The sequence below is a fragment of the Miniopterus schreibersii genome (assembly GCF_964146895.1).
Source record: "Miniopterus schreibersii genome assembly, chromosome: 10".
NCBI lineage: Eukaryota > Metazoa > Chordata > Mammalia > Chiroptera > Miniopteridae > Miniopterus > Miniopterus schreibersii.
This window is the reverse complement of record NC_138110.1, coordinates 76102774-76127362: the sequence shown is the minus strand read 5'-3', so window position 1 is coordinate 76127362 and position 24589 is coordinate 76102774. Positions and strand designations below refer to the sequence as shown.

The following is a 24589-nucleotide window of genomic DNA, read 5'->3' as shown; positions in this document are numbered from 1 at the left end:
TATACCCATTTTATTCTCACACCCAGTCTTAATAGCCAAGTTCTAGCCACATTTTGGTCAATGCTACATGTTAGGAAATTTTTAAATCTTTGCCATGTGTGGGGTTTTTTTTATATTGCAGACATCTGAATTTTTACAAACGTCTTGCAGGCTGAATCTACAGAAAGGATATAGAGATTAGACATTAGGAATGAAACCCTTAGGGATGAAGGGAAAAAGAATGAATTGTTATCATTTAAGAACATTTACTGTGGGCAATGTGCCCAACACCCCACAGGTGGTCATGATCTCGGCAGCCACCCATACAAGTTTAGAAAGTTCCCTTTTTTCTTCTAAATTTCCACATAGTTTGCCAAGGGTAAAATTAGGGCATTATAAGAGAATCAATATGCATCAGGCACAATTTAAAAATGTTCTTAGTACTTAACGAACATCAGAAATGGCGTGGCTGGAGTGTCCTTCCACGGGAATCTTTGGGACAGGAAAGCTTGAGCTTCTGGGGTAACTGTGATCCTCAGCGTGGTCGTGCTTAGGGGTTAAAGAGCCCAGGTGCTTTCTCTCCACTTTTGAGTTCTTTAAAGCTAAAGAAAATTACATAACAGGACCCTCCCTGTAACCAGTAGATGTCATTAAGAGAAAAACCCTCACAGATTCGTAGAAGAAGGAAAGGAAGTGCTTCGTTAAGATGTATTAATGTTCTGTTTCAGCCTTTGAGCGGCCTATGAGCTCACCACGCTGCGGGCTCGCTGCAAAGGCAAACACAGCAGAGTGAAGGGGCTACTCAGGTCGCTCCATCGTGGAAGGGACTTTGCCAAAGGCTGGATTATTTTTCAAGTCTATTTTTGTAGTGAAAGGAAGCCACAGGCATCTGAATACTGGCTCCCCAGCCTGACACCTAATTCCTGCCAGGCCATGAAGGGCACCTCTGAAACGACACCTCTGGACCCTGGGTGGGTTCGAGGGGAGATGGGAGCCTTTGGGTGGCTTTTGTGTTTGTTTCCTACGCAGTGCTCCTTCATCCTGGCATTTCTTTCCTCCAAGGACACTGTGTGCTCACCACTTACTCCCGATCATCCCAAAACACAAGTCCAGGTTCGTTTTTTAAAGACGAATGACTGAGGGCTTGTCCTGTATTTTTGTTTTCTCCCAGCTATAGTATACCTATGCCAACAAAAATGAGTGTATTCATTTATTTTTAAAAACCTCCTATAAATCTTCAGTGACTCTTTGAGTATAAAATATTCATACCTTGACTCCAAATTACAGCTGGGAGCATAACCACTCAACAAGTACTTTTAGTTCAGATTCATTTTAGATTCAAACAAGCAGGGGAAGGAAACACGAGCTATACAAAGTGTCCTTTGAAGGAAGGAAATCCTGAATGGAGAAATGGGTGGGAAAATGCTGCCATCTCAAACCAAGCCCAACGCCTCTGCCACAGGTTCAGAGTTATTTCGGGTGGAGGAGCCAGCAGCTTTGGCAACCGGAGGAGGTGGCCACAGGGCAAGGACAACTGAATTGAGGAGCTTCTTGGGCAATAAGCTGATTTACAGAATGAAGGTAAATCAGTTCACTATGACTATGTCCCTGATGCCCCTACTTTGATCAAAATAGTTCAGAACTTTCGGAAGAGCTACTCTGAGCATTTGGTTCTATCTCTTCCAGACAGCTAGAAAGTTGATTTTACTATGGATTTGGATGCTGGGGGCGGTAGGGGTGGGGTGGGTGGAAATGACTTAGATATTCAAAACCCACTTCTTGATTTCCATAAAGTGCTACCTGGCAGTTCTGGTTGCAAATCATTTTGCAAATGCAAATCCCAATCCCCCAAATTTTGGGAATTTTTCTATTCAGTAATCCTTATAGTTGTTGTAATCCTGGTGTAGACATTTTTTAGGGGGAAAAAAAAAATGCCACTTTGCTGTAAGGCTCCAGACTTTTCCAATGCAGACATTTTGCAAACTGGAAACAAGCATTTTCATTTGACGATAGTTTGAGGGATATTGACCGGCATTCGTGACATCTGCTGGGCTGTGAGGTATATGAAAGGTGCAGACATAGAATTACTATGTTTTTGGCAATGAGGTTCTACTTTGCTAACATGCCAGCTAACCCAACTAAGCCCTTGCTGGGAAAGACCACTCCCAAGCTCACACCAGCATGCTCTTCAGGGGCCACATCCCCGGAGGGCCAGAGGAAGGGAAACTTTCCAGTTAGTCTGATTCAGAGGTATAGTAGGGTGGTTAAGGCCCTGGATTCATTCTGTTCTCCTTTCTCCTCTGTGTGGTCAGCTTCATACAGTGCTGCATGTACCTCCTAGCAACTCTCATGGTTGCAAAGTTCTCCCACCGCATCCAGGAGGGAGGGTGGAGATCTCTCCTCAGAAAAGCAAAGACCCTTTTTTCCCAGACACCCCCAGCACATGTTCACTGAGGCTAATTTTGAATGTAGAGGCCACCCCTGAACTCACACTTGTGACCAGAGGGTTAAGTTGAACTAACTAGCTCAGGCCTGACCCCCGAGGCACTTGCAATAGCACCCCCCAAACGCGAGGACCAAGTGGAAAACATACGGACACCTAAGATTTAGAGTTACCAAGAACTGGCCAGAAAAAGAGGAATGGATGTTGTGGAGCCTGCTTATCTCAAGAGGAGAGGCCTGAGGAGCCACAGAGTGGCCAGGACTCCTCCTAACAGCAACACCCTCTATCTTGACTCTCAAGCGCTGCTTTCGGAACCTGGGCTCTATTATAAATATGCGAATGACTTGCAGTCAGGAGAACCAACGAGGCTCATGCCAAACAGCCTCAGAAAGGGCAGAGACCTCCAGCTCCGACCTCCAGCTCTTCATGCTTCCAAATCTGGCAGGTGGACGCACAATAAAGGATGCCAAACCATGTAAAAAAAAATTATTTACCTATGGGTAGGGGGCAAAGACAAATTGCCAAAACCTGAGCATCTCTGCTCAGACCCCACCTGCCCTCTTCTCAGTTGCTTCGTGCCTGGAATGTTACGGTGTCCACCTATTTTCTTATTTCTAGCGTGTCATTCTGCATCCTGGCTGTTTCTGGAAGGTTCATCTACCGCTTTCATCATGTGGCCTCTCCTGTTGCTTTGTACGGAAACATGTTGTACCGGCTGGTAGTTCAGGAGCAGTGGCCTGTCCCACGCAGCCGGTGTCTAGCAGGCTGCACCTCCCAGGTGTGTGTTAGCAGTGCGCTCTCTGATGTTCACGCAACGACAAAATACCTGATGACTAACGACACACTTCTCAGAGCGTATCCCCACCGTTAAGCAGCACATGACCATATTAGTACGGACAGGCATACGCCAGAGGATTTAGGGTTTGCTTCCAGGCCACTGCGATTAAGTGAGTTATCTTTTTTACTGGTGGAAGGTCTTGCCTTCAATTTGTAAAAAATGCAACATCTGTGAAGTGTAAAACAGTCAAGTGCAATAAAATGAGGTATGCCTTATGTTACATTTATATTTACGAAAATATACATATAAATACAAAATGTACATTTGTATTTATATGTATTTGCCATTTTCTCAATAAATGGTAGTGGCAAGGCTGAATATATAAAAATAAAGATTAAGAAGTCTAGGCGAGCATGAAACTATGTATAACGCAATGTCCAATTTTAAAAGAGAGTGAAAGATCAGGTATAATATCATTATCAGGTAAAATATGTATCTATGTAGAAGTCACAGTCTTCAAGGAAAAAATAGAAATGCAATGGTTTCGTGTTGGAGTGATGGGATTCAGTTTACTGTTAAATCGACTGAATGACGCCGCGGCAGGAGTGGCATTCTACAGCACTGTTTCCATGTGCCAAGAAAAAACTGGTTTCTTGATTTCCTATCAGTGAACTCAACTTTGAAGTCCCTCCCACCTGCATTTCTTCTAAAGACTGGGGGGGAGGGGGGGGGAAGGAGCCTGAGCCAGCCTGCTAATTAAAAGTCACACAGTCTCCTCTATTTAAGCGGCCTCTGCCAGCCAATTATCACATTTACTCAAAAGCCACCTTCCCACCAGAGCAGTTTACCCCTTCCCTTCTGCCTCTTCAAGAAGACTCCAGTTTCAAGAAATGCTTACATATCCTCAGGTGACGGGGGAGGCCCCTGATCCCACTAATCCCCAGGTGAGGAGCTTCTCTTACTTGGTCTAGACATTAGCCCCAGGGGCCACCGGGGAAAGCTGGCCCTGCCTGGTTCTTCTGGAGTTCCCTGGGCTGGAGTGTCTGCAGAGCCCCTACCTGGATCACAAGGATGGCTGACTCAGCTTCAAGGGCTGCAGACCCTCTTAGTTCTAGGCATGTTCACCTTCAGTCCCTGCTTGAAATCAGCCTTGGCTGGAGGGTTCCCTCCACCCCTCACCCTGCGATCCCAGCGGGTAAGATGGATTCCATGACTCCATGCACCTGCCCGCGGGAATGCCTGGCTGCCTTCCTTCCACGGAGGCAGGGGAGGAAGGGGAAACTCTAGATCAGGACCCTCCACCCCAAGCCCACTTCCTTCCGTTCTGTTCTACAGCCACCCTCCCATGTTGGAGGAAGGAGCGTTCACCCAGATGGCTTGGAGTCTCAGCAAACAGCTCGATGTTTTCACACTCCTCCCTCTTCCTGGGAGTTGACCCTAAGGAGGAGTAGCCAGGGCCCCACCTATTCCTCTATCGCTCGGACACCCCCCAGAAACCAGGGGCTCTTCCCGCCCACATGCTGTTGGCTGGGCAATGGTTTAACATCTGGTCCTGCATCCTTCCTTTGTCTCAGCTTATGGCAAAGTTCTATGGTCAGAATCTCTCTGCTTTCATTCTTGATATGTGAAGGAAGATTTGGAGTTTAAAACATCTTTTTGTCTTTCTCTAAAACTTGCTTTTCCAATTATTCCCTTGCTATGTATTCAAGATAGAGAACTTTGAGCCCCAAAGCCAGTTAATTGCCATTTTATTCTTGACTTTTTATGCCCAAAGCCTGGTCCCTACAATGGCGGATTGGCATTGCCTAGGAACTTATCAAAATGCAGAGTCTCAGGCCTCCGTAGACCTTCTGAATCAAAATCTGCCTTTGAATAAGCTACCCCCCCCCGCCCCGGCCCCTTAGGTGACTTGTGTGCACAGTAAAGTTTAGTAAAGTTTAGTAAAAATTCTTTAGTCCTTCCCTCATGGGTTCACTTTCACAGTCGATGGATTGAAAGAGAAGGTGATTCACAAAGGGCCTAAGAAGGCGCAGGTTTAATATTTTCAATAAGAGGTTACTCCCAGTCACCATTGGTAGGTGTAAAAACAAAAATGGAAACAAGAACAACCCCTGGGAAGAACCAAACCCTTTCTCTGCCCTGACGACCTGTAACTGGTTTATGGGAGGAATTCTCAGAGCCTTTCACCTCGCATCTCCTTGTGTCTCTGAGCACCAGGTTGTGGGCCAAAGCATCTGTCCTCCTACAATATCCTATCACCTTCGCAACCGCTGACCATAGAACAGGTTGAGCACCTGAGGCTCAGTAAAATTAGCATCTCACTCAGGACCACCAAGCTCCCAGGAGACGGAGCTGGGGACAAAGCTGGGCCATTCAATCTACTCCCAATGTCTTTTCCAAGCTGTCGAAAAGGAGAATGTCAGTGAAAGGCTTGTTTCTTTGGTTTTAGAAATAACCACGAAAATAATAAAATCGCTTGCCCTGAGTCAGAACAATTGGTTCTTCTATGGAAACTTCTGTGGGAGAATGGGATGTGCCTCCATGATCTCAACCTCAAACATTAGGATTCCCACACCCCCATGACCAAGGAGGAGGGAGGGGAAGAAGGGGGAAATAACGAAGCGTCCAGTTTCATTGGAGGAAGCATTAACCGTCCTCCAAATCAATATATAGTTGCCACCCTTTTCTCCTCCCGGGACTCTTGGAGCTCTACAAAAGGAGTTTCTCAGGCACCACACAGCCTGTGTCATAAGTTAGACCACTTCAAAATTCAGCGACAATCCACTCAGCTGTTTCCACAACCTGCAAGAGCCACTGTATCGAGAAGTCCTCCTGTACTGGCGTAGGTCCCGATTAACACCTCTCGCAGGCCTGCTGGGAGCCACCGCTGGGTGCATGGCTGGCGAGAGGGCGTCAGTGCTCAGAGAAAGGAACAACCATTCTCTTCGAGAGATGAGGAAATTGCATCCTGGGGAGGCTGAGTAACCTACCAAGCTGCCCAGCTCATAGGAGGCAAGAAGCAGAAACTCAGGTCAAGGTCTGGATTCTGAGACTCATGATCTTTACCGCTACCATCTCCTCAACCGAGGAAAACTCTTGGCCTAGACCACCTGTGAGACGGGATGAGAGCCTCTGGCAGGGCCCTGGGGGAGATGAATGCCCAGCAGGGGGCTGATGAAGGACCTGTGGGGACAGAGAGGCAGGAATCCTGAGACATCAAAGGTGGCGACTAACAGAGAAGGTCCTGCCTACCGTGTTGACACAGTTGCAGAGAAAAGCTGGTGCTGATGACTAAGGCTAAAACAAAGCTGAGGTTTTTCCCAGACCCCAGTCCAGCTCCTTTTCAGGAAACTCTTTGAGAGACAGTGATTTAATACGCACTAGTCGGGTGCCTTTACCCTTTCTTGTAAAATTTTAAGTAAACTCAACCATAGGTATTACAGGTACTGGAATCCTACAGTTTTAGCACAGACCATAGAGCATTTTGTTGTTGTTAATCCTCACACAAGGGTATTTTTCCATTGATTTTTTTAGAGAGAGAGGGAGGGAGGGAGGGAAAGGAAAAGAGAGAGAGAAAGAAACATCCATATGAAAGAAACACATCGATTGGCTGCCTCCTACATGTACCCCAACCGGGGTGGGAAACCCAGGTATGTGCCCTTGACTGGGGATTGAACCCACAACCCTTTGGTGTGCAGGCTGATACTCTAACCACTGAACCACACTGGCCAGGGCCAGACCATGGAGCATTTTAATGTAGAATTTCCTACCAATCTGACAACCAAAGGTTCCCGTCCCATTCTCCAGCACATTTTCCCACAAGAAAAAGAAGCGATCCATGCAACTGCTTACCTAAAACCATAAAAAGGATACCTCTGGGTTTTCAAACTCTAGAAAAGAAGATATTCCCCGCTAAAGAGATTGTTTCAGAAAAGGGACCATCCCCACCACCCATCCCGCAACAACTGCACACACCCCCCCCCACCAGTCGGTGCGGCCTGCGCGCCACTCAGCCCACGTTTCCTGCCCCCCAAGTGCAGCCAAAATGCAGGCTCCACTCCGCTGCCTCGCGAGGGCTGCTGGTGCGCACTGACGTCCGGTCGGCACGCTCGGAGGGCACAGGGCCTGCAGCAGACACCAGCCATCGGGATGAATACCAATTCTTCTGCAAAGACCCCTGGAGAATTCATTATGCCGGTTGCTCTTCTGAACACTCCTTTAAACATGCAAATCCCCTCAGCACCGCTGTACTGGTGGTTGAATATAATATGAATCAAAGGCTCAGCCCTTTCTTTTATGCTCAGATCATAACGTATGTAATATCTCAAGTGTGTGCGTGTAATTTTTTAACCAGAGGAAGTCAAGGCTTTTTGTATTATCCAGTACGAGACTAGGAAATGGGAGGTAGTCCTCCAGATGTTATCTAGATTCAGAAGTCTAGGTAACATCTAGATGATTAATGTCTAGAACATAAAATTCAATTATGGGAAGGACTATTGGGATAGTGATAAAAATAAAGAGAGGGTGGAAATTCCAGATACATTCTGAAGGACCTTGTGATTGATTTAAGGTCCCATTAGCCTCATGGGGATCTAATCAAAGGCTTTTTGTTAAAAGTAAATCTGAAACTCAGGGAGTGAGAGTTCTTATAAGGACGGGAGAAATTCCATCAGTACTTTGTAGAAATGGCCCTGAAAATGGGATGTCCCTCCTCACACATGGTGGGAATTTTCACAGTTCAGGTATTTGCACAAAAGTGCTGAGAGTCAAATTATAAGAGCTTTCCTCTGTGATCTGTACTCTATTTGAGCCCCCAGTGGATTGTACTTTCTGGCTTCCAGAGTTTAGGGAGCAGCCAGAGATTCAGCATTTACTATGAGGATTTTCCATGGAGATATAATTTTATCATGAGTCCCCTTTCACTGCATGAATCATGTCTCCAGGAAGCAAAGCAATAGTTTACCTTCTACTTAATAAGGAACATAGTTCAACATTACTCAATACTTCAGCTGACTCTTTCACACTGAGTGTTGGAAATGCATCATTTTAGAGGGTTTCTGCTCAAACTACGTATTTCTACCTGCCTTCCTTCAAGTAATAACAAGGCCTGGTGTTCAGTGAGCATTGCCGTGGGGACAGAAGGGCTCTAAATCCCCTTAGCTCTCTAGCTGACATTGACCTCACGGTTCCTAGATGTTATCCCTAAAAGGTGGGGAAATAATATTACTAAATTCTGAGGTATTTTCCTGAATAGCTCATTTAGTATTTCTAGAGGTTGTTGGCAAAATAGAACTTTTGGTGAATGGAGGTGATCCTATCTTGAAGATGTTGGAGGGGGACCATGTCCTCTCCACACTAGGGAATGCAATTCTGGGGTCCAGGGCATGTGATAACCATTAATATTGTTATATAGCTACTTGTCTCTTTCCTTCACATCACTCATTCTTAAAGATACTAGTCAAGAACTAAAGCAACACCACGCCTAAAGCTCACAACCATTATGAGGCACTTAGCATTATCTTTGTTTTATCACTCAGCAGCCGAAGCTCATGGGCATTCGGCCTCTAAGCTCTTGCCATTAGAAAATGGAGACATTAGAACTTAAGCAAATGATGTCAGGGCCCTAAATATATCCCCTAAGCCCAACTTCCATCTTCTAGCATCTGTACCTTTATGCTTGAGGTGTCCTCTGGAAGCAGAATTCTGCCCTTCCTACCCAGGATTAGAAGTGCCTAGAGCAGTAAGGCTCCCCAGAAGCAGCTGTCCATCAACAACTGGCCGGAATGGGTGGATAAATACCTCAGCTCCTTCCCCATTAAATCGGAATATATCTCAGGTACCAGTTCTACTCTGCCTCCAAGAGGTCCCAACAGGTTAAGATTCAGTTGCCTATGGTAGAAACTAGCTTGATGACCTGTCCTTTAGTGGCTGCCTTCCCTTTCTGAGTAACTTCCCAACTCCTTTTTAGTGCAAGCGGCCCAAATATCCTGCTTGCACTCAAACCCTTGGATCTACTTCTGAGGAAGCCAAAACTAAGACACAGACCTTTTGACCCCCAGGTCTATATTTTCATTTTAAGTCAGGATAGAAAGAACTTGGAAAACTCCTGCAAGTGAAATGATGAAGTAGAAGCAGACTTCACGGGCTGGTAAGTTGCCAGGTCTTCTCACCAGAGCCCCCAGCTCCGAGTATGATTAAAGAGAGAACAATTCCTGCAGAAAACTCCTGCAGTGGTCACAGATGTCAACAACAGCAAGAACTGGCTAAAAACAGGTCCTTCCAAGATGGAGGAAAAACTGTCCAGAGAACAAGCCCAAAGCTCACTATACCATCATTATAATAAAAACCGACACCACCAGTGGAAGGGGAGCCAAGGGAGACGGAGGCCATGGCACTTCTGGAATGAACCCTGTTAGGAACAAGAGCCCCTCTCAACCAGAAGGCAGAGTCAGAATTTGGCACCACAAAGTTCAGAAACAACTCATGCTTGGAAACACATAAAATCCCCAAAACTGACTGATCTTGGTGCACAACTCACTCGAGAGTCGCCCACAGCCACTCAGACATGTACCTTCGCCCTGTGAGACTTGCAACAAGGGGAGCAGAGGGCAGCAGCCGTGAGTCCGGGGCTTTCTCCCTGATCTTGTCTCCAGGAACCTACATCCTGGCCTCTTTTTTCTCTCTACCTAAATAAAACTTGCTTTTGTGCTCACTCAGACTCATTTGTGAATTCTTTCTTGCACAAGCCAGGATCCTGGATGTGCTGATTCTAACCATTCTATTCCTTTCCTTGATTTAATAATAGGTTTAATAAACTGCAGCCATGACATATTAATGAGCCATCAACTGAAATCCAAAAAGCACTCACCTAAGATTTGTTGTAATCTGATGTTATTCCTCCAAAACCAGTCCTCACAGGCAAACTATGAATTTTTAAATCAAAGTCCCATAGCAGCTTTCCTCTATTCCTCCATCTACCCATCCATCTATCTGTCCATCCACCCGTCCGTCCATCCATGCAATGGACATCTATTAGCATGCAGAAGCTGAACCAACTTTCTGGCCTGGGGTCCCCATTTCAGGAATTGATGCTGCCTCATTAATCCTCAGCTCCCAAGATGGACAAACTCAAATGACTGAACAATGCAGAGAATCAGTAAATGGCACATACACACCCTAGAGACACCCAACAGAGCAATTATAGATGCCTCCTCGAAAGTGAAAACCTTCCTTCAGACAATCAGTCACAAAGAAAAAGAAAACCTGCATAAAAAGTAAGTGAAGTAGTCGCTGTAGCATTCTGAGATGTCAGTATTAAAGGTCTCACCACATAAAAAATGGTGGGGAAATGAAGAAAACTGAAACCACACCATCAGTCCCCACAGCGCTCTCACTTCTTTCTCACTTCTGAATTTGCTGTGAGTCCTGCTAACCGTGACCACAGGCTGTTTAAAATTACACCGTTTACCTTATTTAATTTTCTTCTGCAGTCATAAATATTAATTAAGCTTAGCCACAGAGAGGCTGCGTTTCAATCCATTCACCGCCTGAGGACCATAAGCAATTAAGACCCACAGCAATTTAAGTACTAGCTGGTTCTTTAAGACTGCCCTGTGACATCCACTTTTTTATTTTTAAAATTAGGTCAGATTTATTAAATCTTAGTGGTTTCTTTTTCCTCGCTAACTGCTCCTGCCCTGTGAGTGTTCCTGTATTGAATCTCCTCTTGCAAATATGATCTATGCTCCTCCAGAGGGCTTGCCCATTTTCTCTAAAACAAGATGCCACAAAGTGTATATTTTGATTCATAAGGCCCAGAAACATTTCTGTGCAGCCTGTCAGCTAGCTATTCAGTGGAGAGAAGATGCCCCCAAGGAGCAGGACTCGCTTCAGGAGGGCTCTGGTGCATGCTGAGTTTGCCCCTTGAGCGTGTCGCTCGTGGAGGTGCTCGGGCAGTGCTCTGATGTGGTCTGAAGCTGTCTACCAGGTACACTAGCTCTGGGGTCTCCCAGGAGCTACAGGTCAAGATCAGCTGCAACCTGCGCCCTGCCCTGGGTGACCTGGCATGAGCTACAAAGTCACTTGTGCTGGGCCTGGAGGTGCCTGAGAGAGGCCAAGCTGCAAACAGAGGCTGGCTGCTGCTAGTGCCAGGATTGGGGCCACCTAGCAAGAGGTACGGGACATGGCAAGGCCAGATGTTGCTTGTTTGGGGTTTGTAAATCTTTGAGAGATTTTAGAAAAGTCCACAGCATGAGCCAAAACAGGCCATTTATATGGAAAAGCCACTGGAAGCAGCTTGGGTGGGCCCACAAGTTAGGTGGAGTGTAGTCTGCAGGCTGATGGAGGTTCAGATATGGTACCTGCCTGTGCCTGCAGGGGGAGGGCTCAGCAAAGGAACAAGGGCCCCCGCCAGCACTCCTGTCTGGGAGAAAGCTGCCCCTCCAGCTCTTGCCCTGAAGCCACACAATTCAGGGCCCCCCCTGATGTGGCCGTGCACCTTTCAAGCTGCTGCCCTTTTAGAGGAACACCAGGGACTCCAGCAGCCTTCTGTCTCACTCTGCGACAGTCTCTGCTGGTTTTCACAGCTGGAGGTTATGGGGAATTCTCTTCATGGCCCTGGACCCTGGGCTGCGGAGCCTGGTGTGAGGATGGGACCCCTCTAGGGAGACCTCCACGGCTGAGATGGCCCTCCCGATTTCTGCCACACCCGGGTGTGGGGCAAGCCCTTCCCTCAATCTGCCCCTCCTACCAGCTCCGACGTGGCTTCTTCTGTATATCCTTAGTTATAGGACTTCTGTGCAGCTGGATTTCAGATGGTTCTGAGCCACAGTTGTTCTGCAGTTTAGTCGTAATTTTGACGTCAGGTTATTGTTTATTTGAGCATTCGCTTCATGACCTTGGGTATGTTGTTGATAAACGACACACACACACACACACACACATGCACGAGTGATACCAATAGCTGAACACTTCCTGTGAGCATTTTCTTTCCCCATCTTCTGATGTCTTCTCTGTCTCACTGAAGATGGATGTCCGCTGGTAAGAAAAAGAACATAAGGCAGAAAGAGGTCAAGATTTGGGTCAGGGAGCAGGGGCTGGAATTGAAGGGCTAAGTGACCTGAGGAAGGACCCATTCCTGTGGCAGCAAAGGGAGCAAGCTCCCACGTGGGAAAGGCTGTTGGAGCATCGAGTCTGAGGCTGCTCTTAGCTCCCTCCACAACGTCTCTTTATTTTCCAAGATCCAAGTCATTCTGGGGGTAGGGAACTCGAGGAGTGAGCATAAAGGAAAACTTCCGTATTTCTAAATTCAACATGTTAAGAGGGAGACAATGAAAGAAACAAGGAAGTAGAGATAAGATTTCTTTTCCCAGTTTCTATGTAACTAAGGATTGGGGTGTGGAGCTGGGTCTGAGACACAGAACTCCCCCAGGACCAGATGTTCCCCTTCATTAGCATCTACTCAGCACTTTATTTTGAAGACTTAGGGGAATGATGCGTCCAAGGTTTTGTTCTTAAAGGGGGGAGCTAAACTGGGGATGTTGAAAGGTATAGACCTATGAAGCAGCTTAATGCCATCTCCGCATCAGCTTTCTCACCCCCACCCACACTGCTTTAACATCAAACATAGATTGAGCACTTGGTCCAAAATCCGCATTGTGTCCACATTAATTCTTCATGGGCTTATATAAATATGGTAGAAATAAGAAGGATTTGCCCACAGCAAAAAAGATGCATTCCCAACCTTTTAGCAGTTCTTACCTGGAAGAAAGGAGCCCTTCTCAGAATGAAACCCTCCCAGCAAGGGAAAGGGGGTCTTAGCACTAATTGTGAGTGCATATTGCAAATAGAATAAGCCTTAAGAAAATAGCCTGAATTTTTAAATTCTTCTCACCTTTGAGACACAAGGTTTAATTCTTCAATGTTTCCTATTATGTATGTTGGAAGATATTTGGGTGACAGAGCAAGGGAAACGGTGTGTTTATTAACGGGGTAATTTGGGTGTTGTCTGGGGGTTCAGTTTTCTCTCTCCGGGGGGTGGTCTTTTTCTCATGTGTTGGCAGGCAGTGCCACATCAGCATCAGGTCAAATTCTGTGGGGGGGGGGGGAATCCATTCCCAGTGCCCATCACAAGAGGCCCAGGTCTTTTCCAGAAGGAGGACATTCAAACCCCTTTCAAAACTCAACAAACAGGAATCTCCTTGGCACTTTTTCTTCTTTTTGACCTTTTAATTTAGCTTCTTTAAAATGTATATTGGGATCAAGAGGTTGGAAATGTTTAGGACCAGGTCAGTCCTATCCTAAACAGGGTGAGCCCAGCACCAAAGGTTCACAGAAAGGCAGGATAAACCTGGGTTCCCTGAGCCCTCTCCCTTAAGGAAAAAATTCAGGGGCCTCAATGGACCTCAGCTGGTGCAACGTGATTGCTGAGGCTTTGCTTGGACCATCTCCCATGCTTGGAAAACAACAGCTTCCAGGTTGCAAACTGATGATTGCCATAGGTCCCCTCTCCTCCCCAGTCAACCAGGGAGGCCCTTGTTTAGGAAAAATGCAGCCCAGGAAAAAGGTGTAAGGGGTGCTTGGGGGAGTTGACCCCACTACTTGGGCTTCTGGCAGCAGATAGGTTCTGAGTCCTGTGGGCTGGGAAGGTGAATCCTGGCATCCTGGCCAGTGGGGAGGGTCAGTGTGGCTGGTGAGGATGGGGAGGGGAGAACTGTCAGAAGATGAAGACAGATTTAACACTGCTCATTTTATCAAATCACACTTCAACATCTAGCTCCAGACAAGGTGAGTGAGAGAAACAATCTTTTGCGGGCGGGGCTGTCCACCTGTGGTCAGAAACCTGCTGCAGAGGCAGTCACTAGGAAGCTTGTTAGAATGCAAACTCCTGAGCACCTCCCCAGATCTGCTGAGTCTGAATCTGCATTTTAACAAGAGCCCCAGGGAGTTCCTATGCACATAAAGATTTGAGGGGTGGTCCCAGGCCTGGTTAATTACCTCAGTCCCAGTGGGTCACTCTTGCTGTCCTATGCTACCCCTCCCTGTAAAATAAAGCTCTGGGATTTTCAGGAAACTCCAGGATCCTTTCTTTGATATTACTTTTGGAAGTAAAATTGACAAAGAGCGAATACAGACGAGTGCTTTAGAAACACTCCAGCGCTCCCTGAAGCCAGTTCTCACACAGACAGGACCCCATCTTCAAGCCAGCACCCACCACCAGCAGGAGCTCTTCCCTGCTGCCTTCTTCCTTCTTTCGAAAGCTAGAACCCCTAGTACCCCTTTGATGGAAAACTGATACCCCGGAAAGGTTACAAATGGCGATGGGACAGGATTGCCTCCCTGGTGCTCCTGTGTGACTGCACTCTGGCCAGACCTGTTCTGCTGATGTCATGCTGACGGTGTCAAAGGACTGAGCCCTTGGTTTCCTTATCAATCCTGAGTCAATACAGGCCCAACACTTCTGGGGGTTTAATGCATCCCTGGCAGCAGATAGACCATTTCTGAAGGGTGAAATGCAGATTCCCTTTGGAATGGGATTTTTGAGACGTGGAAATTCCTGGATCATGGTTAAAAGGAGACTTGGAAACACAGGAAAACAGGGTCTGCTGGAACCTGTGGCAGAAAGGAGGGAGGCCGCAGACGGAGGAAACGATCTCTCTGAGCCCATGGCTTTGCCCACCTCATTCAGGGCTGCATTTCCACCATCTGGAGTATAGTAAGTACTCATTAAAATAGCTGCTGTATGGATGGAAGATATGAAAACTTGTCTTCATTGTCACTGCTCAATGGCAGAGCAAGTTATACATGATTCCTTTATGTTTACACAGAGCCCCCCCATCACTTCGAGACGGAAACAAGCAGCAAACAACTGCTTCATAATCATAAGACTCAAATTCTACGCCTGGCTGAATGCTTTCTGATCTGCACCTCTGTCCGATGCTTCATCCTTCTGACTTATTAAACGTCTGTTAATCAGTATCTAATGGAGCCGCTTCTGACTTACCTTCCTGAGGAAGGCGAAGGCTTCCTAAGAAGAATGCTGGGGCCTACTCTCCAGGTCTGTGGCTCACTCTCCGTGGCTCCTGTCCTTAATGAAGCTTAGTGCTCGCCTTTTCCGCAGGAATAAGCGATTTCCTCCAAAAATAACATCCAAATGGATAAAATAGCTCCCGGGCCACAGGCGCAGATGCATCTAATTTAGGCCTCCCTCAAAGGGCCAGTTATTCTCACTCGCATTGACGTGTTATTATTGCCACTAAAAGTTGCTGTTTCTTTATTTTTATCTCTTCCAATTATTTTAATTACCTGTTATAATAGTCCCACATACCAGAAATATGCTTAAAAACTCAAGAATGGTGGACAAGATGCCAAGTATATACCAGAAATATTTGTCAAACCCTGGACCTGAGTGGGCAGAGCACCAGCCTCCCCACAGGCCCACACAGGTGGGGTGGAGTCAACCCAACCATGAGAAAACCCATAAAAGAGGAACAATCCAGCACTACACCCAACCTTCCCAACAGCTATCCAGTTCTAGATCCTCAGAGAATGATCTGCACGCCAAGTTCCTCCTAACGGTATCCCAAGGACAGAGTCTCCCTCTTCCCTGTACCATGTTAGGAAAGCACCATCTGTTGTTGGCATGAATATATCAGTCTCTTTTCTCCCTCGACTCAAGAAAGAGGTAAAAAAAAATACTGACTCGTTTTTCAGAAGTCAAACTCTTGGCCTGTTGAATGGTGGCTTCACCGATCTCCTTTCAGGTGTAAGAACTGCACAAATATCTGTACAAGTTATTTTGCTAAAGTTTCCATGACATCGGATCTAATATTCTAATTACATATTTCCTCATAAGATAATAAAAATGTAGTAATAAAATAATAACACTTATACCACTACACTGCACACAAAAAATGTTGATTGAAGATATAATTCTACCACCCAAACACAATCAGGGCAATTAGCACTGTACTGATTTTACACGATCATTATTTATCATTACCTACTTCCCATGTTTTGCTGCGAATCTTGCCCAGGAGAGCGAGAATGTATGCAGGTGCACTGTGTATTAAACTTACAACGTTGGCCTTGGCCCGTGTGGCTCAGTTGGTTGAGCTTTGTTCCATGCACCAAGAGGGGGAGGAGGTTCCATTCCAGGTCAGGGCATATTCATGGTCTCCTGCCCATCCCCAGAAAGGGTACCCCTCTCCCTTCCTCTCTTTAAGATCAATAAAATAGGTAACTCACAACGTTGTCTCTTGCTTTCCCCCCACCCTGATGAGCACTTTAGGGGGGGTTTTGCAGAAGATTGAGACCTGCCGACTCGTTCCTGCAGTCTTTCCCATAGATCCCCTTCCGTAAGATTACTCTTGGCTTACTTTTCAGTTGTCCTTTTCATAAACAACCAGTGTTTTGGTCAGCGAAGAATTATGAAAGCCAGAAAAAGAGTGTCTGAAGGTGTGCTCAAGTAGACTGCTTTTAATCACCTGATTTTTTAAAACGGAGTTTCAGAAATAACAACCCACCCACAGAAGGCGAAATGTTGGTTATAACCTTTGACACAACCATATATATGTATGTGTGTGTGTGTTTATATATGCCTTTTCTTTATGACACAACCATATGTGTGTGTGTGTGTGTGTGTGTGTGTGTGTATGCCTTTTCTTTATGAAAACCTGGGGCTCACCTTGAGAATTCCACCCTGTAAATAGGGAGGTGTGGGCCTCTGATTTTTGCTAACCCAAAAGCTTATTTGAAACTGAAATGTGTATTTTCACAAGACTTCGCCAAGTCACCTTTCCGTCTCCTCTGTGTTAACCGGGCCTGCAGACCTGCCTGATGCGGCCCTAAAGCCAGGCCTGCCCCGGATATGAATTCTCTGGAAGGCCGCAGGAGCTGGGGTACTGATCACCGGAGCGCGGCTCCCCCCACATCCCACATTTGGCGCTTGGGGAATCTGAGTTCTGTGTGACGATGTTCCCGTCCCCAGGCTGGCCCCCTAGGACAGCGGGCTCTGGGACAGAGGAAGGCGTTTCCTAGGGGCCGCGGGGCCGCAGCGTCCTTGCCCAGGAAGGGAACTGCAGGCCCAGGTTTGCGCCCAGGTCGAACCCGCTGGAACGGCGCCCGGAGTGGAAGCTGCGCGCTGACCCCGAGCGTCGTCCTCGCTTCTAAGGCAGCTTTATGGGGAACCGAGGCAGCACCGAGTGAAAAGAAAAAGAGCAGGAACGCGGGCCAAGGAAAGCTTTGCGGGTCTCCGTCCCCGGCGGGTTTGAACTAAAGGGGATCAGGGGAAATATCTGTTTTCAGCCCGAGGTGCCCGCGGACGTTTTCCTGGAGAGAAGCTCCTGGAGCAATTTACAGCATTCCAGCCAGGCCGTCGTGCCAGACGCTCTGAATAAACCTTTAGAAACCCGAGCTGCCGGGAAGGACCGGGAACCGGCAGGGGAGGTAGCGCCTCCAAAGACCCGGGCGCTGGGGGAGGCAGGCGAGCCCTACGCTGGGCGAAAGTCCGCAGGTTCCGCGCTGCTCGCCTCTCCCCGCCCCACCCCCAGCCCCTGGGGCCAAGCGCGGGGACGGTCCCCGACTCCACCCAACCCAGACCTCGGAGCCTTCAGAGGCGGGAGGAGGCCGGTTTCAGTTTGCGCGGAACTTAGGAGACTCCAGGGAAACGCCAACCCACCGGAGGCGTGTTGGGGAGACTTCCAGAGGCCGTGCGCCCGGGCGGCGGGCCGAGGAGCGCGGGGGTGAACGAGGGCTCGGGTGGGTCCCCTGGGCCGCGCGGCCGACAGGGGGCGCCCTGTCACTGCGGACGGTGGTGCCGTGCGCTCCCGGGGGCCCGCGGATGCGCGCAACCGAGGGCGGGGGAACCTGCGAGGTCCGCGCTTTAAGAAGGCGGCGCCCCTTCCTCTCGCGGACCTCCTCTCCCGGCCCTGCTCGCTCCTTTCACTCGAGGGGTGATTTCTACACCCGTATTTAGACCAGGAACTAAAAGAGAAAAGGGAGAGGGCACTCATACACATGCACGGGCCAGAATTTTAAGTTTTCGGTTTCATACACCCTATAAAGCTGTTGGTGGAGCGGCGCCGGGAGGCGGGAGGCAGGGGGTTAAGGTGGTGTGTGCGCGGGCGCGCGCGCCTTCTGCCCTGGGCCTGCGCGTAAAGTTCTGAAACACAGGCAACTCGGCCGGGGCCCCGCACCCCGCTCTCCCGAGTCCTCGGAACTCCGTGGCAGATGCCGGTGACCTGGTCCCTTTGGCTCCCCTTTGCACACCTGCACGGCCACTACGTGTGCGCACGCTCCCCGCAGACGCCGCCCCTGCTGGGAGCCTTCGGCGCTATGCGTGGCGTCGGGGCAACGCAGGTTTTGGCTTTGGGGGATCCTGCCAAGGAACTCGCCCAGCGTGCTCTTTAACGCCCTGGGTTTGAATAAGTCCAACCCATCCTTGCGTTTCAGCTCGGAGGAGGCGGCCACCGGCTCCATCTCTGGTTCGAAGCGATGCTGGGCCCGCCCTAGAGACCTAGGGCCCAGGAAAGGGCTGCGAGTGGCCTTCCAGGCTGAACCTCGCGGTCCTTCCCTTCCTGAGGTTCACCCCCCTGCCTGCCACCTCTCCAGCCTTCGGCCACCACTACGCACAACTTCGGAGAGGGGGGCCAGATGCCCACGATTTCTTAGTTTTCCCTCTGCTTTTGGGGTTGGAGGTCGCAGAGCTGAATCCTCAGGCCCACGGTGGGGTTTTTAGAACCAAGAAAGGGCGTCCAGGTCCGAACACCTGCAATGACGCGACCCCCCCCCCCCCGATTCTGGGCTCACTGGGGTCTTGGAGCTGGTCCAGGGCAGATGAAAATTTGAACCCAGAAGCTGGAGGGAAAGTTAAAAGGAAGTCTATGGTTGCTGGGGTTTCCAATTCCTATACAACAGACCCCCCCGGGAAGCAGAGCGGGCAGAGACCCTCCTGAAGCGAGCCCGGGTGCCGCGTATTGATTCCTTTATCCCGCTTTCTGCCTCCGCCTCACCCCCACCCCACCTCCTGCACTGTTTGTTTTAGTTACGAAATTCTGTGGGCACCTCCGTTGTGACTGAAAAGTAACCTTGAAACGCGGCGTCCTGAATGTCAGAGACAAATTACAGTCTCCCAACGGCCGGCCGCAGCTCCCCGCCGGCCGCCCCCCTGTCGGTCGCCGGAGGCCGGGCTCCGCGGAGGCAGAAAGCCAAGGCGGCCGGGCCGGGCGCGCCCCGCGCCTTCCGGGGCCACCCCGAGTCCTAACTGACGCAGGGAGGGGCCTCCCAGCAGCAGCGGCGGGCGAGTTGAAGGTGTGTACACAGTTTTTCTAAATACGACAGCGCTTTGCAAATTGGTCCTTTCGCCGGCTCGTTGTTTTGACAGGGAGCGAGCGCGGAGAGCGAAGGAGCCGCGGCAGAGACGCGCGGCTTTTCTAAGGCTCTGCGGGAGGAACCCGGGCGCCGCGGCCGAGCGCGCCCTCGCGCCCGGGCTCCAGGGCCAGGCGCGGGGGCACGGGGTGGGGGTCAGAGCCCCGGGCGGCTCCTGGGGCTCCCCCCCCCGGGGGCTCTCCTTCCGCGGCCGCTCCGGGTGGGCGCGGACGACAGGGGGCCGCCCCGGGGAGCCCCCGCGCGCACTCGCGGGCCCCGCGGGCCCCGGCACCGCACTGGCGCGGCGGGCCCTGGGCGCCCAGGGGCAGGTGCGGGCGCGGCCCGCGGCTCGCTCTCACCTAGGTGCGAGCTGATTATTCAAATGCGCGGCCCGGGGTCTGGGGATTGGAGGCCCGCGCCCGCGCGCCGCGCTATATCACCCGGCGCCCACGTCACTGCGGCACTTGTCGGCTCCGCGGTCCACTCCTCCTCTCTCTCCACCCCCGCCCGCCCCGCGCCGCGCCGCGCGCCCGCCGCCTCCCCGCAGCTCCGCACTGCCAGCCTCGGGCGCCGCGGGGCAGCCGGCGAGCGCGACGGCCGCGGGCCACCGACGGCGGGCGCTGCTGGCACCGGGGCTCAGGCCGGGCCGCCCCGGATCCCCAGCCCCCTCCTCCCGCGACTCCTTCCCCCCCCACCACCCCCGCCCACTTCCCGCTACCGCCTCCGGCCAGCCCCGGGAGAGAGAGGGAGTGGAGCCCGGAGACGGGGAGCGAGCGGGAGGGAGGGGACAGTGCCTTAGCTGACTTTTTTTTTTTTTTTTTAAGAGGGTGGGGGTGGGGGGTGATCGCCGGTCGTTTGTTGTGGCTGTTAAATTTTAAACTGCCATGCACTCGGCTTCCAGTATGCTGGGAGCGGTGAAGATGGAAGGGCACGAGCCGTCCGACTGGAGCAGCTACTACGCGGAGCCGGAGGTAGGCACTCGCCCTTTCCGGGGGCAGGCGGGCGGCGGGGGCGCTCGTCCCCCGGCCCCGGGGCTGCTTTCCGCGCCCGCGCCCGCCCCCACCCCCGGCCGCCCCGGGCAGCCGCCTTTTCCACCCTCCTTCCACTCAAATGGGTCTCTTTTTTATACGACACACTGTTAGCCTTGAGATAATATTAACTTTGTGATCAAATATTGACTTGCGGCGCCTCCAAATCCTCTCCGTGGCCGCGCCGCGCACTCTCCTAACAGAGTTATGTTTGGCGGCTCGCGGCCGGGGAGGGGTGGGAGCTCGGCGGCGAGGGTGGGGGGCTGGGAGGAGAGGTGGGCAGCAGCTGGGGGCTGAGGCAGAGGCCGAGAGCCTAAGACCCGAGGACAAAGGGAAAGTTTGCGGCTGCAAAGCCCCAGCCGCCCGTAGTTCAGTTCGCGGTCCCCCCCCCCCCCAATCCCTCCATTCAGTGGCTCGGGCTGGCCCCAGGCTGGGCGCAGGCACTGAGTTTCGGTTTCCCTGGGGCCAGGAATGGGGTCCTGGGAGGGGAACGGAACGGAGAGGACCCGGGGACCGTCTCCGCCTTGCGCCCACCCGGGTCGCGCGGCGCGGGGTCCCACGGGCTGCCCGCCGAGGTCGAGGCGGAGCCTGGGGCCGCGGCACCAACGCAGCCTGCTGGCCGGGGAGGAGTGGAGACGCCGGGAAGGGCAGAGGCATTCGGGGCGCCTGGCTCGGGGGAGGGGGTGCTCCGGGGGACCCTCGTTTTGGAACCTGAGCCAGGTGGAGAGGGCCTGAGGGACCGGCCACGCGCACAAAGCAGAGCCCCGCTGGCCAGCTCCTCGAGGGCGATCAGGGCACCGTCCTGAGTGGAAAGGGGCTCGCTGTGCGGGACCGGGGACGGGGACGAGGGAAGGGCTCCCCAGCGGGGCCGGGCTGGCGCGGGGCGCGGAGGTCCGAGCGCGCCCGGCCGCGGTGCTAACGCTGTGCGCCCGCGTCCCCGGGCTCTGTCCGCAGGGCTACTCCTCCGTGAGCAACATGAACGCCGGCCTGGGGATGAACGGCATGAACACCTACATGAGCATGTCGGCGGCCGCCATGGGCAGCGGCTCCGGGAACATGAGCGCCGGCTCCATGAACATGTCCTCGTACGTGGGCGCGGGCATGAGCCCGTCGCTGGCCGGCATGTCCCCCGGCGCGGGCGCCATGGCGAGCATGGGCGGCGCGGCGGGCGCGGCGGGCGTGGCGGGCATGGGGTCGCACCTGAGCCCCAGCCTGAGCCCGCTCGGGGGGCAGGCGGCGGGCGCCATGGGCGGCCTGGCCCCCTACGCCAACATGAACTCCATGAGCCCCATGTACGGGCAGGCGGGCCTGAGCCGCGCGCGCGACCCCAAGACCTACCGGCGCAGCTACACGCACGCCAAGCCGCCCTACTCCTACATCTCGCTCATCACCATGGCCATCCAGCAGAGCCCCAACAAGATGCTGACGCTGAGCGAGATCTACCAGTGGATCATGGACCTCTTCCCCTTCTACCGGCAGAACCAGCAGCGCTGGCAGAACTCCATCCGCCACTCGCTCTCCTTCAACGACTGCTTCCTCAAGGTGCCCCGCTCGCCCGACAAGCCCGGCAAGGGCTCCTTCTGGACCCTGCACCCCGACTCGGGCAACATGTTCGAGAACGGCTGCTACCTGCGCCGCCAGAAGCGCTTCAAGTGCGAGAAGCAGCTGGCCCTGAAGGAGGGCGCGGGCGCGGCGGGCGCGGGGAAGAAGGCGGCGGCCGGGGCGCAGGCCGCGCAGGGGCCGCTCGGGGAGGCCTCCGGGCCGGCCTCCGAGACGCCGGCGGGCACCGAGTCCCCCCACTCGAGCGCCTCTCCGTGCCAGGAGCACAAGCGCGGGGGCCTGGGCGAGCTGAAGGGGACGCCGGGCGCCGCGCTGAGCCCCCCGGCGCCCGAGCCCTCGCCCGCGCAGCCGCCGCAGGCCGCGGCGCACCTGCTGGGCCCTCCCCACCACCCCGGCCTGCCGCCCGAGGCCCACCTGAAGCCCGAGCACCACTACGCCTTCAACCACCCCTTCTCCATCAACAACCTCATGTCGTCGGAGCAGCAGCACCACCACCACCACCACCACCACCAGCCCCACAAAATGGACCTCAAGGCCTACGAACAGGTGATGCACTACCCGGGCTACGGCTCCCCCATGCCGGGGAGCCTGGCCATGGGCCCAATCACGAACAAAGCGGGCCTGGAGGCCTCGCCCCTGGCGGCCGACACCTCCTACTACCAGGGGGTGTACTCCAGGCCCATCATGAACTCCTCCTAAGAGGGCCTCGGCCTGGCTAGCCTGCACAAGGACGGAGAGAGGGCAGGTGGGCTGGAGACCTTGAGGCGGGGTGTTGGAGACACGCGAGGGAGAAGAAATCCAGGCCTCTCCCACCCCCAGGACAGCAGTCTCCCCTCGCCCTCTGCAGCTCTCTCCTCCCCGATGGGCCACGCTGATATGTATCATTCTATATAAGGAGGGAAAGGGGGGAAGGCTAACAGTCAAAAAATGACAAAAGGGAAAAAAGCCCCCCGGGTTCCACTGCTGCGTAGATGCCTGCTTCTCGAAGCACCCTCGAATTCCGAGTTTTGTTGTTTCCCCCATTGCTGTTGTTGCAGGGAAGTCTTACTTTATTTAAAAAAAACACACATACAAAAAAAGGACAAAAACCCAAAACAAAAAAATCCCACCAACTTTTGTGACTCAGTGTAAAACAATGTAGTTTTAACAAAGAACCAGAGAGTTGTGGTATTGTTTAAAAAGAAGGGGGGAAGAAATGATGTAAGGGTCTGTTGTAAATGACCAAGAAAAAAAAATGCATTCCCGTTCTTGACACAGTGAAATCCAGGTCTCGGGTCGGATTAATTTATGCTTTCTGAGTGTTTTATTTATGGCTTATAAATGTGTGTTCTGGCTGCAAGGACCAGAGTTTCACAAATCTATATTAAAGTGTTATTGCCGGTTTTGTTCCTGGAATCATCAAGATTTGTTTTTTCTTTGCCTGACTTAAAAAATAAACAGGTCTGGAAATTATTTAAAGGTGGAGGGAGGGAAAGCCTGGCTGACTGCAGGTTTGGTTTTATTTTGGGGGTGAGTGGGTTGTTTTACCAACATTTTATTAAAATTTCCAGACATACTGAATTTGAATGGACTTTACAGAAAACACGCATGTACCCATTGCCCAGATTTTACAGTTATTCCTCTGTACCTGTTATAGTATCTCCCACCTATCTACATGCCATTGGTCAATTTGGTATTTTAAGGGCATGTCAAAGTCAGTTTCAGACATCAGTGCACTTCCCCTAAACACTGAGACAGGCATGTCATTAACCAGAAATAATGTTGTTTATGGCTACTCTTGGGGGGTTGAGTCTACCTCTACACCCAGTGAAACACACATATCGGCCATTCCCTGGGTTTGACTTCAATCCCGGACCAAACTACAGATGGTGATTTTCCACCTGAGCCGTGTGAGGGTTCAATGTTGCTGACATCTCTTGGGCCCCAACGCAGGCTTTTCTCGGAAGAAGCCTGGCTTTTACGTGTTTCGCTGTATTTCCCACCTTAGCGCCCCCCCCCCCCTTTCAGGTCATCCAGCCCAGATTGCATCTGCAAATTCCTGGTGCAGCACTTTGCCTTTTCGTTGCAGCCTCTCTGGCATCCTGTGCCCTCCTGTGGAACTGGAGCTCTGTCCACACCCCCACAACCCCACCCCAGCCTCCTGGTTCACTTGGGTGTTCTACTGAAGCCCGGGAGTAGTGAGGGGTCTGAGAAACACTTTCTCCTGGAACCGCTTATAAGGGGGTCGCTCAGGGTGATGTTCCAAACCTCCTTTTAAAAATAAGTTATATTTGGCCCTGGCTGGGTGGCTCAGTTGGTTGGAGCGACGCCCACTACACCAAAAAGGCTGCATGTTCCATTCCCAGTCAGGGCACATACCTAGGTTGTGGGTTCAATCACCAGTCCCAGGGTCTGTACAGGAGGCAACCGATGGATGTTTCTCCCTTCGTTCCTCTC

General features: G+C 51.6%; 2 protein-coding genes across 3 annotated transcripts in view; both read left to right on the top strand.

The window, feature by feature from the left end:
* Nucleotides 1-6704, top strand: part of NAPB (NSF attachment protein beta) — a 282410-nt gene extending 275706 nt beyond the window's left edge. The window contains exon 12 of the transcript XR_013999728.1: nt 6681-6704. The gene's annotated coding sequence lies outside the window, so the exon portion shown is untranslated. The remainder of the gene's footprint in view (nt 1-6680) is intronic.
* A 12599-nt stretch (nt 6705-19303) lies between these two features.
* Nucleotides 19304-23547, top strand: FOXA2 (forkhead box A2). 2 transcript variants are annotated; one of them, XM_081149660.1, is made up of 3 exons: nt 19304-19508; nt 20467-20536; nt 21548-23547. In XM_081149660.1, the coding sequence occupies exons 2-3, from the start codon at nt 20468-20470 to the stop codon at nt 22850-22852; spliced, it is 1374 nt and encodes a 457-aa protein (XP_081005786.1). In that variant the 5' UTR covers nt 19304-19508; nt 20467; the 3' UTR covers nt 22853-23547. The 2 variants fall into 2 exon arrangements, with proteins under 2 accessions (XP_081005786.1, XP_081005785.1); XM_081149659.1 differs by lacking the exon at nt 19304-19508 and having other exon boundaries at nt 20270-20536.
* The last annotated feature ends 1042 nt before the right edge of the window (nt 23548-24589 follow it).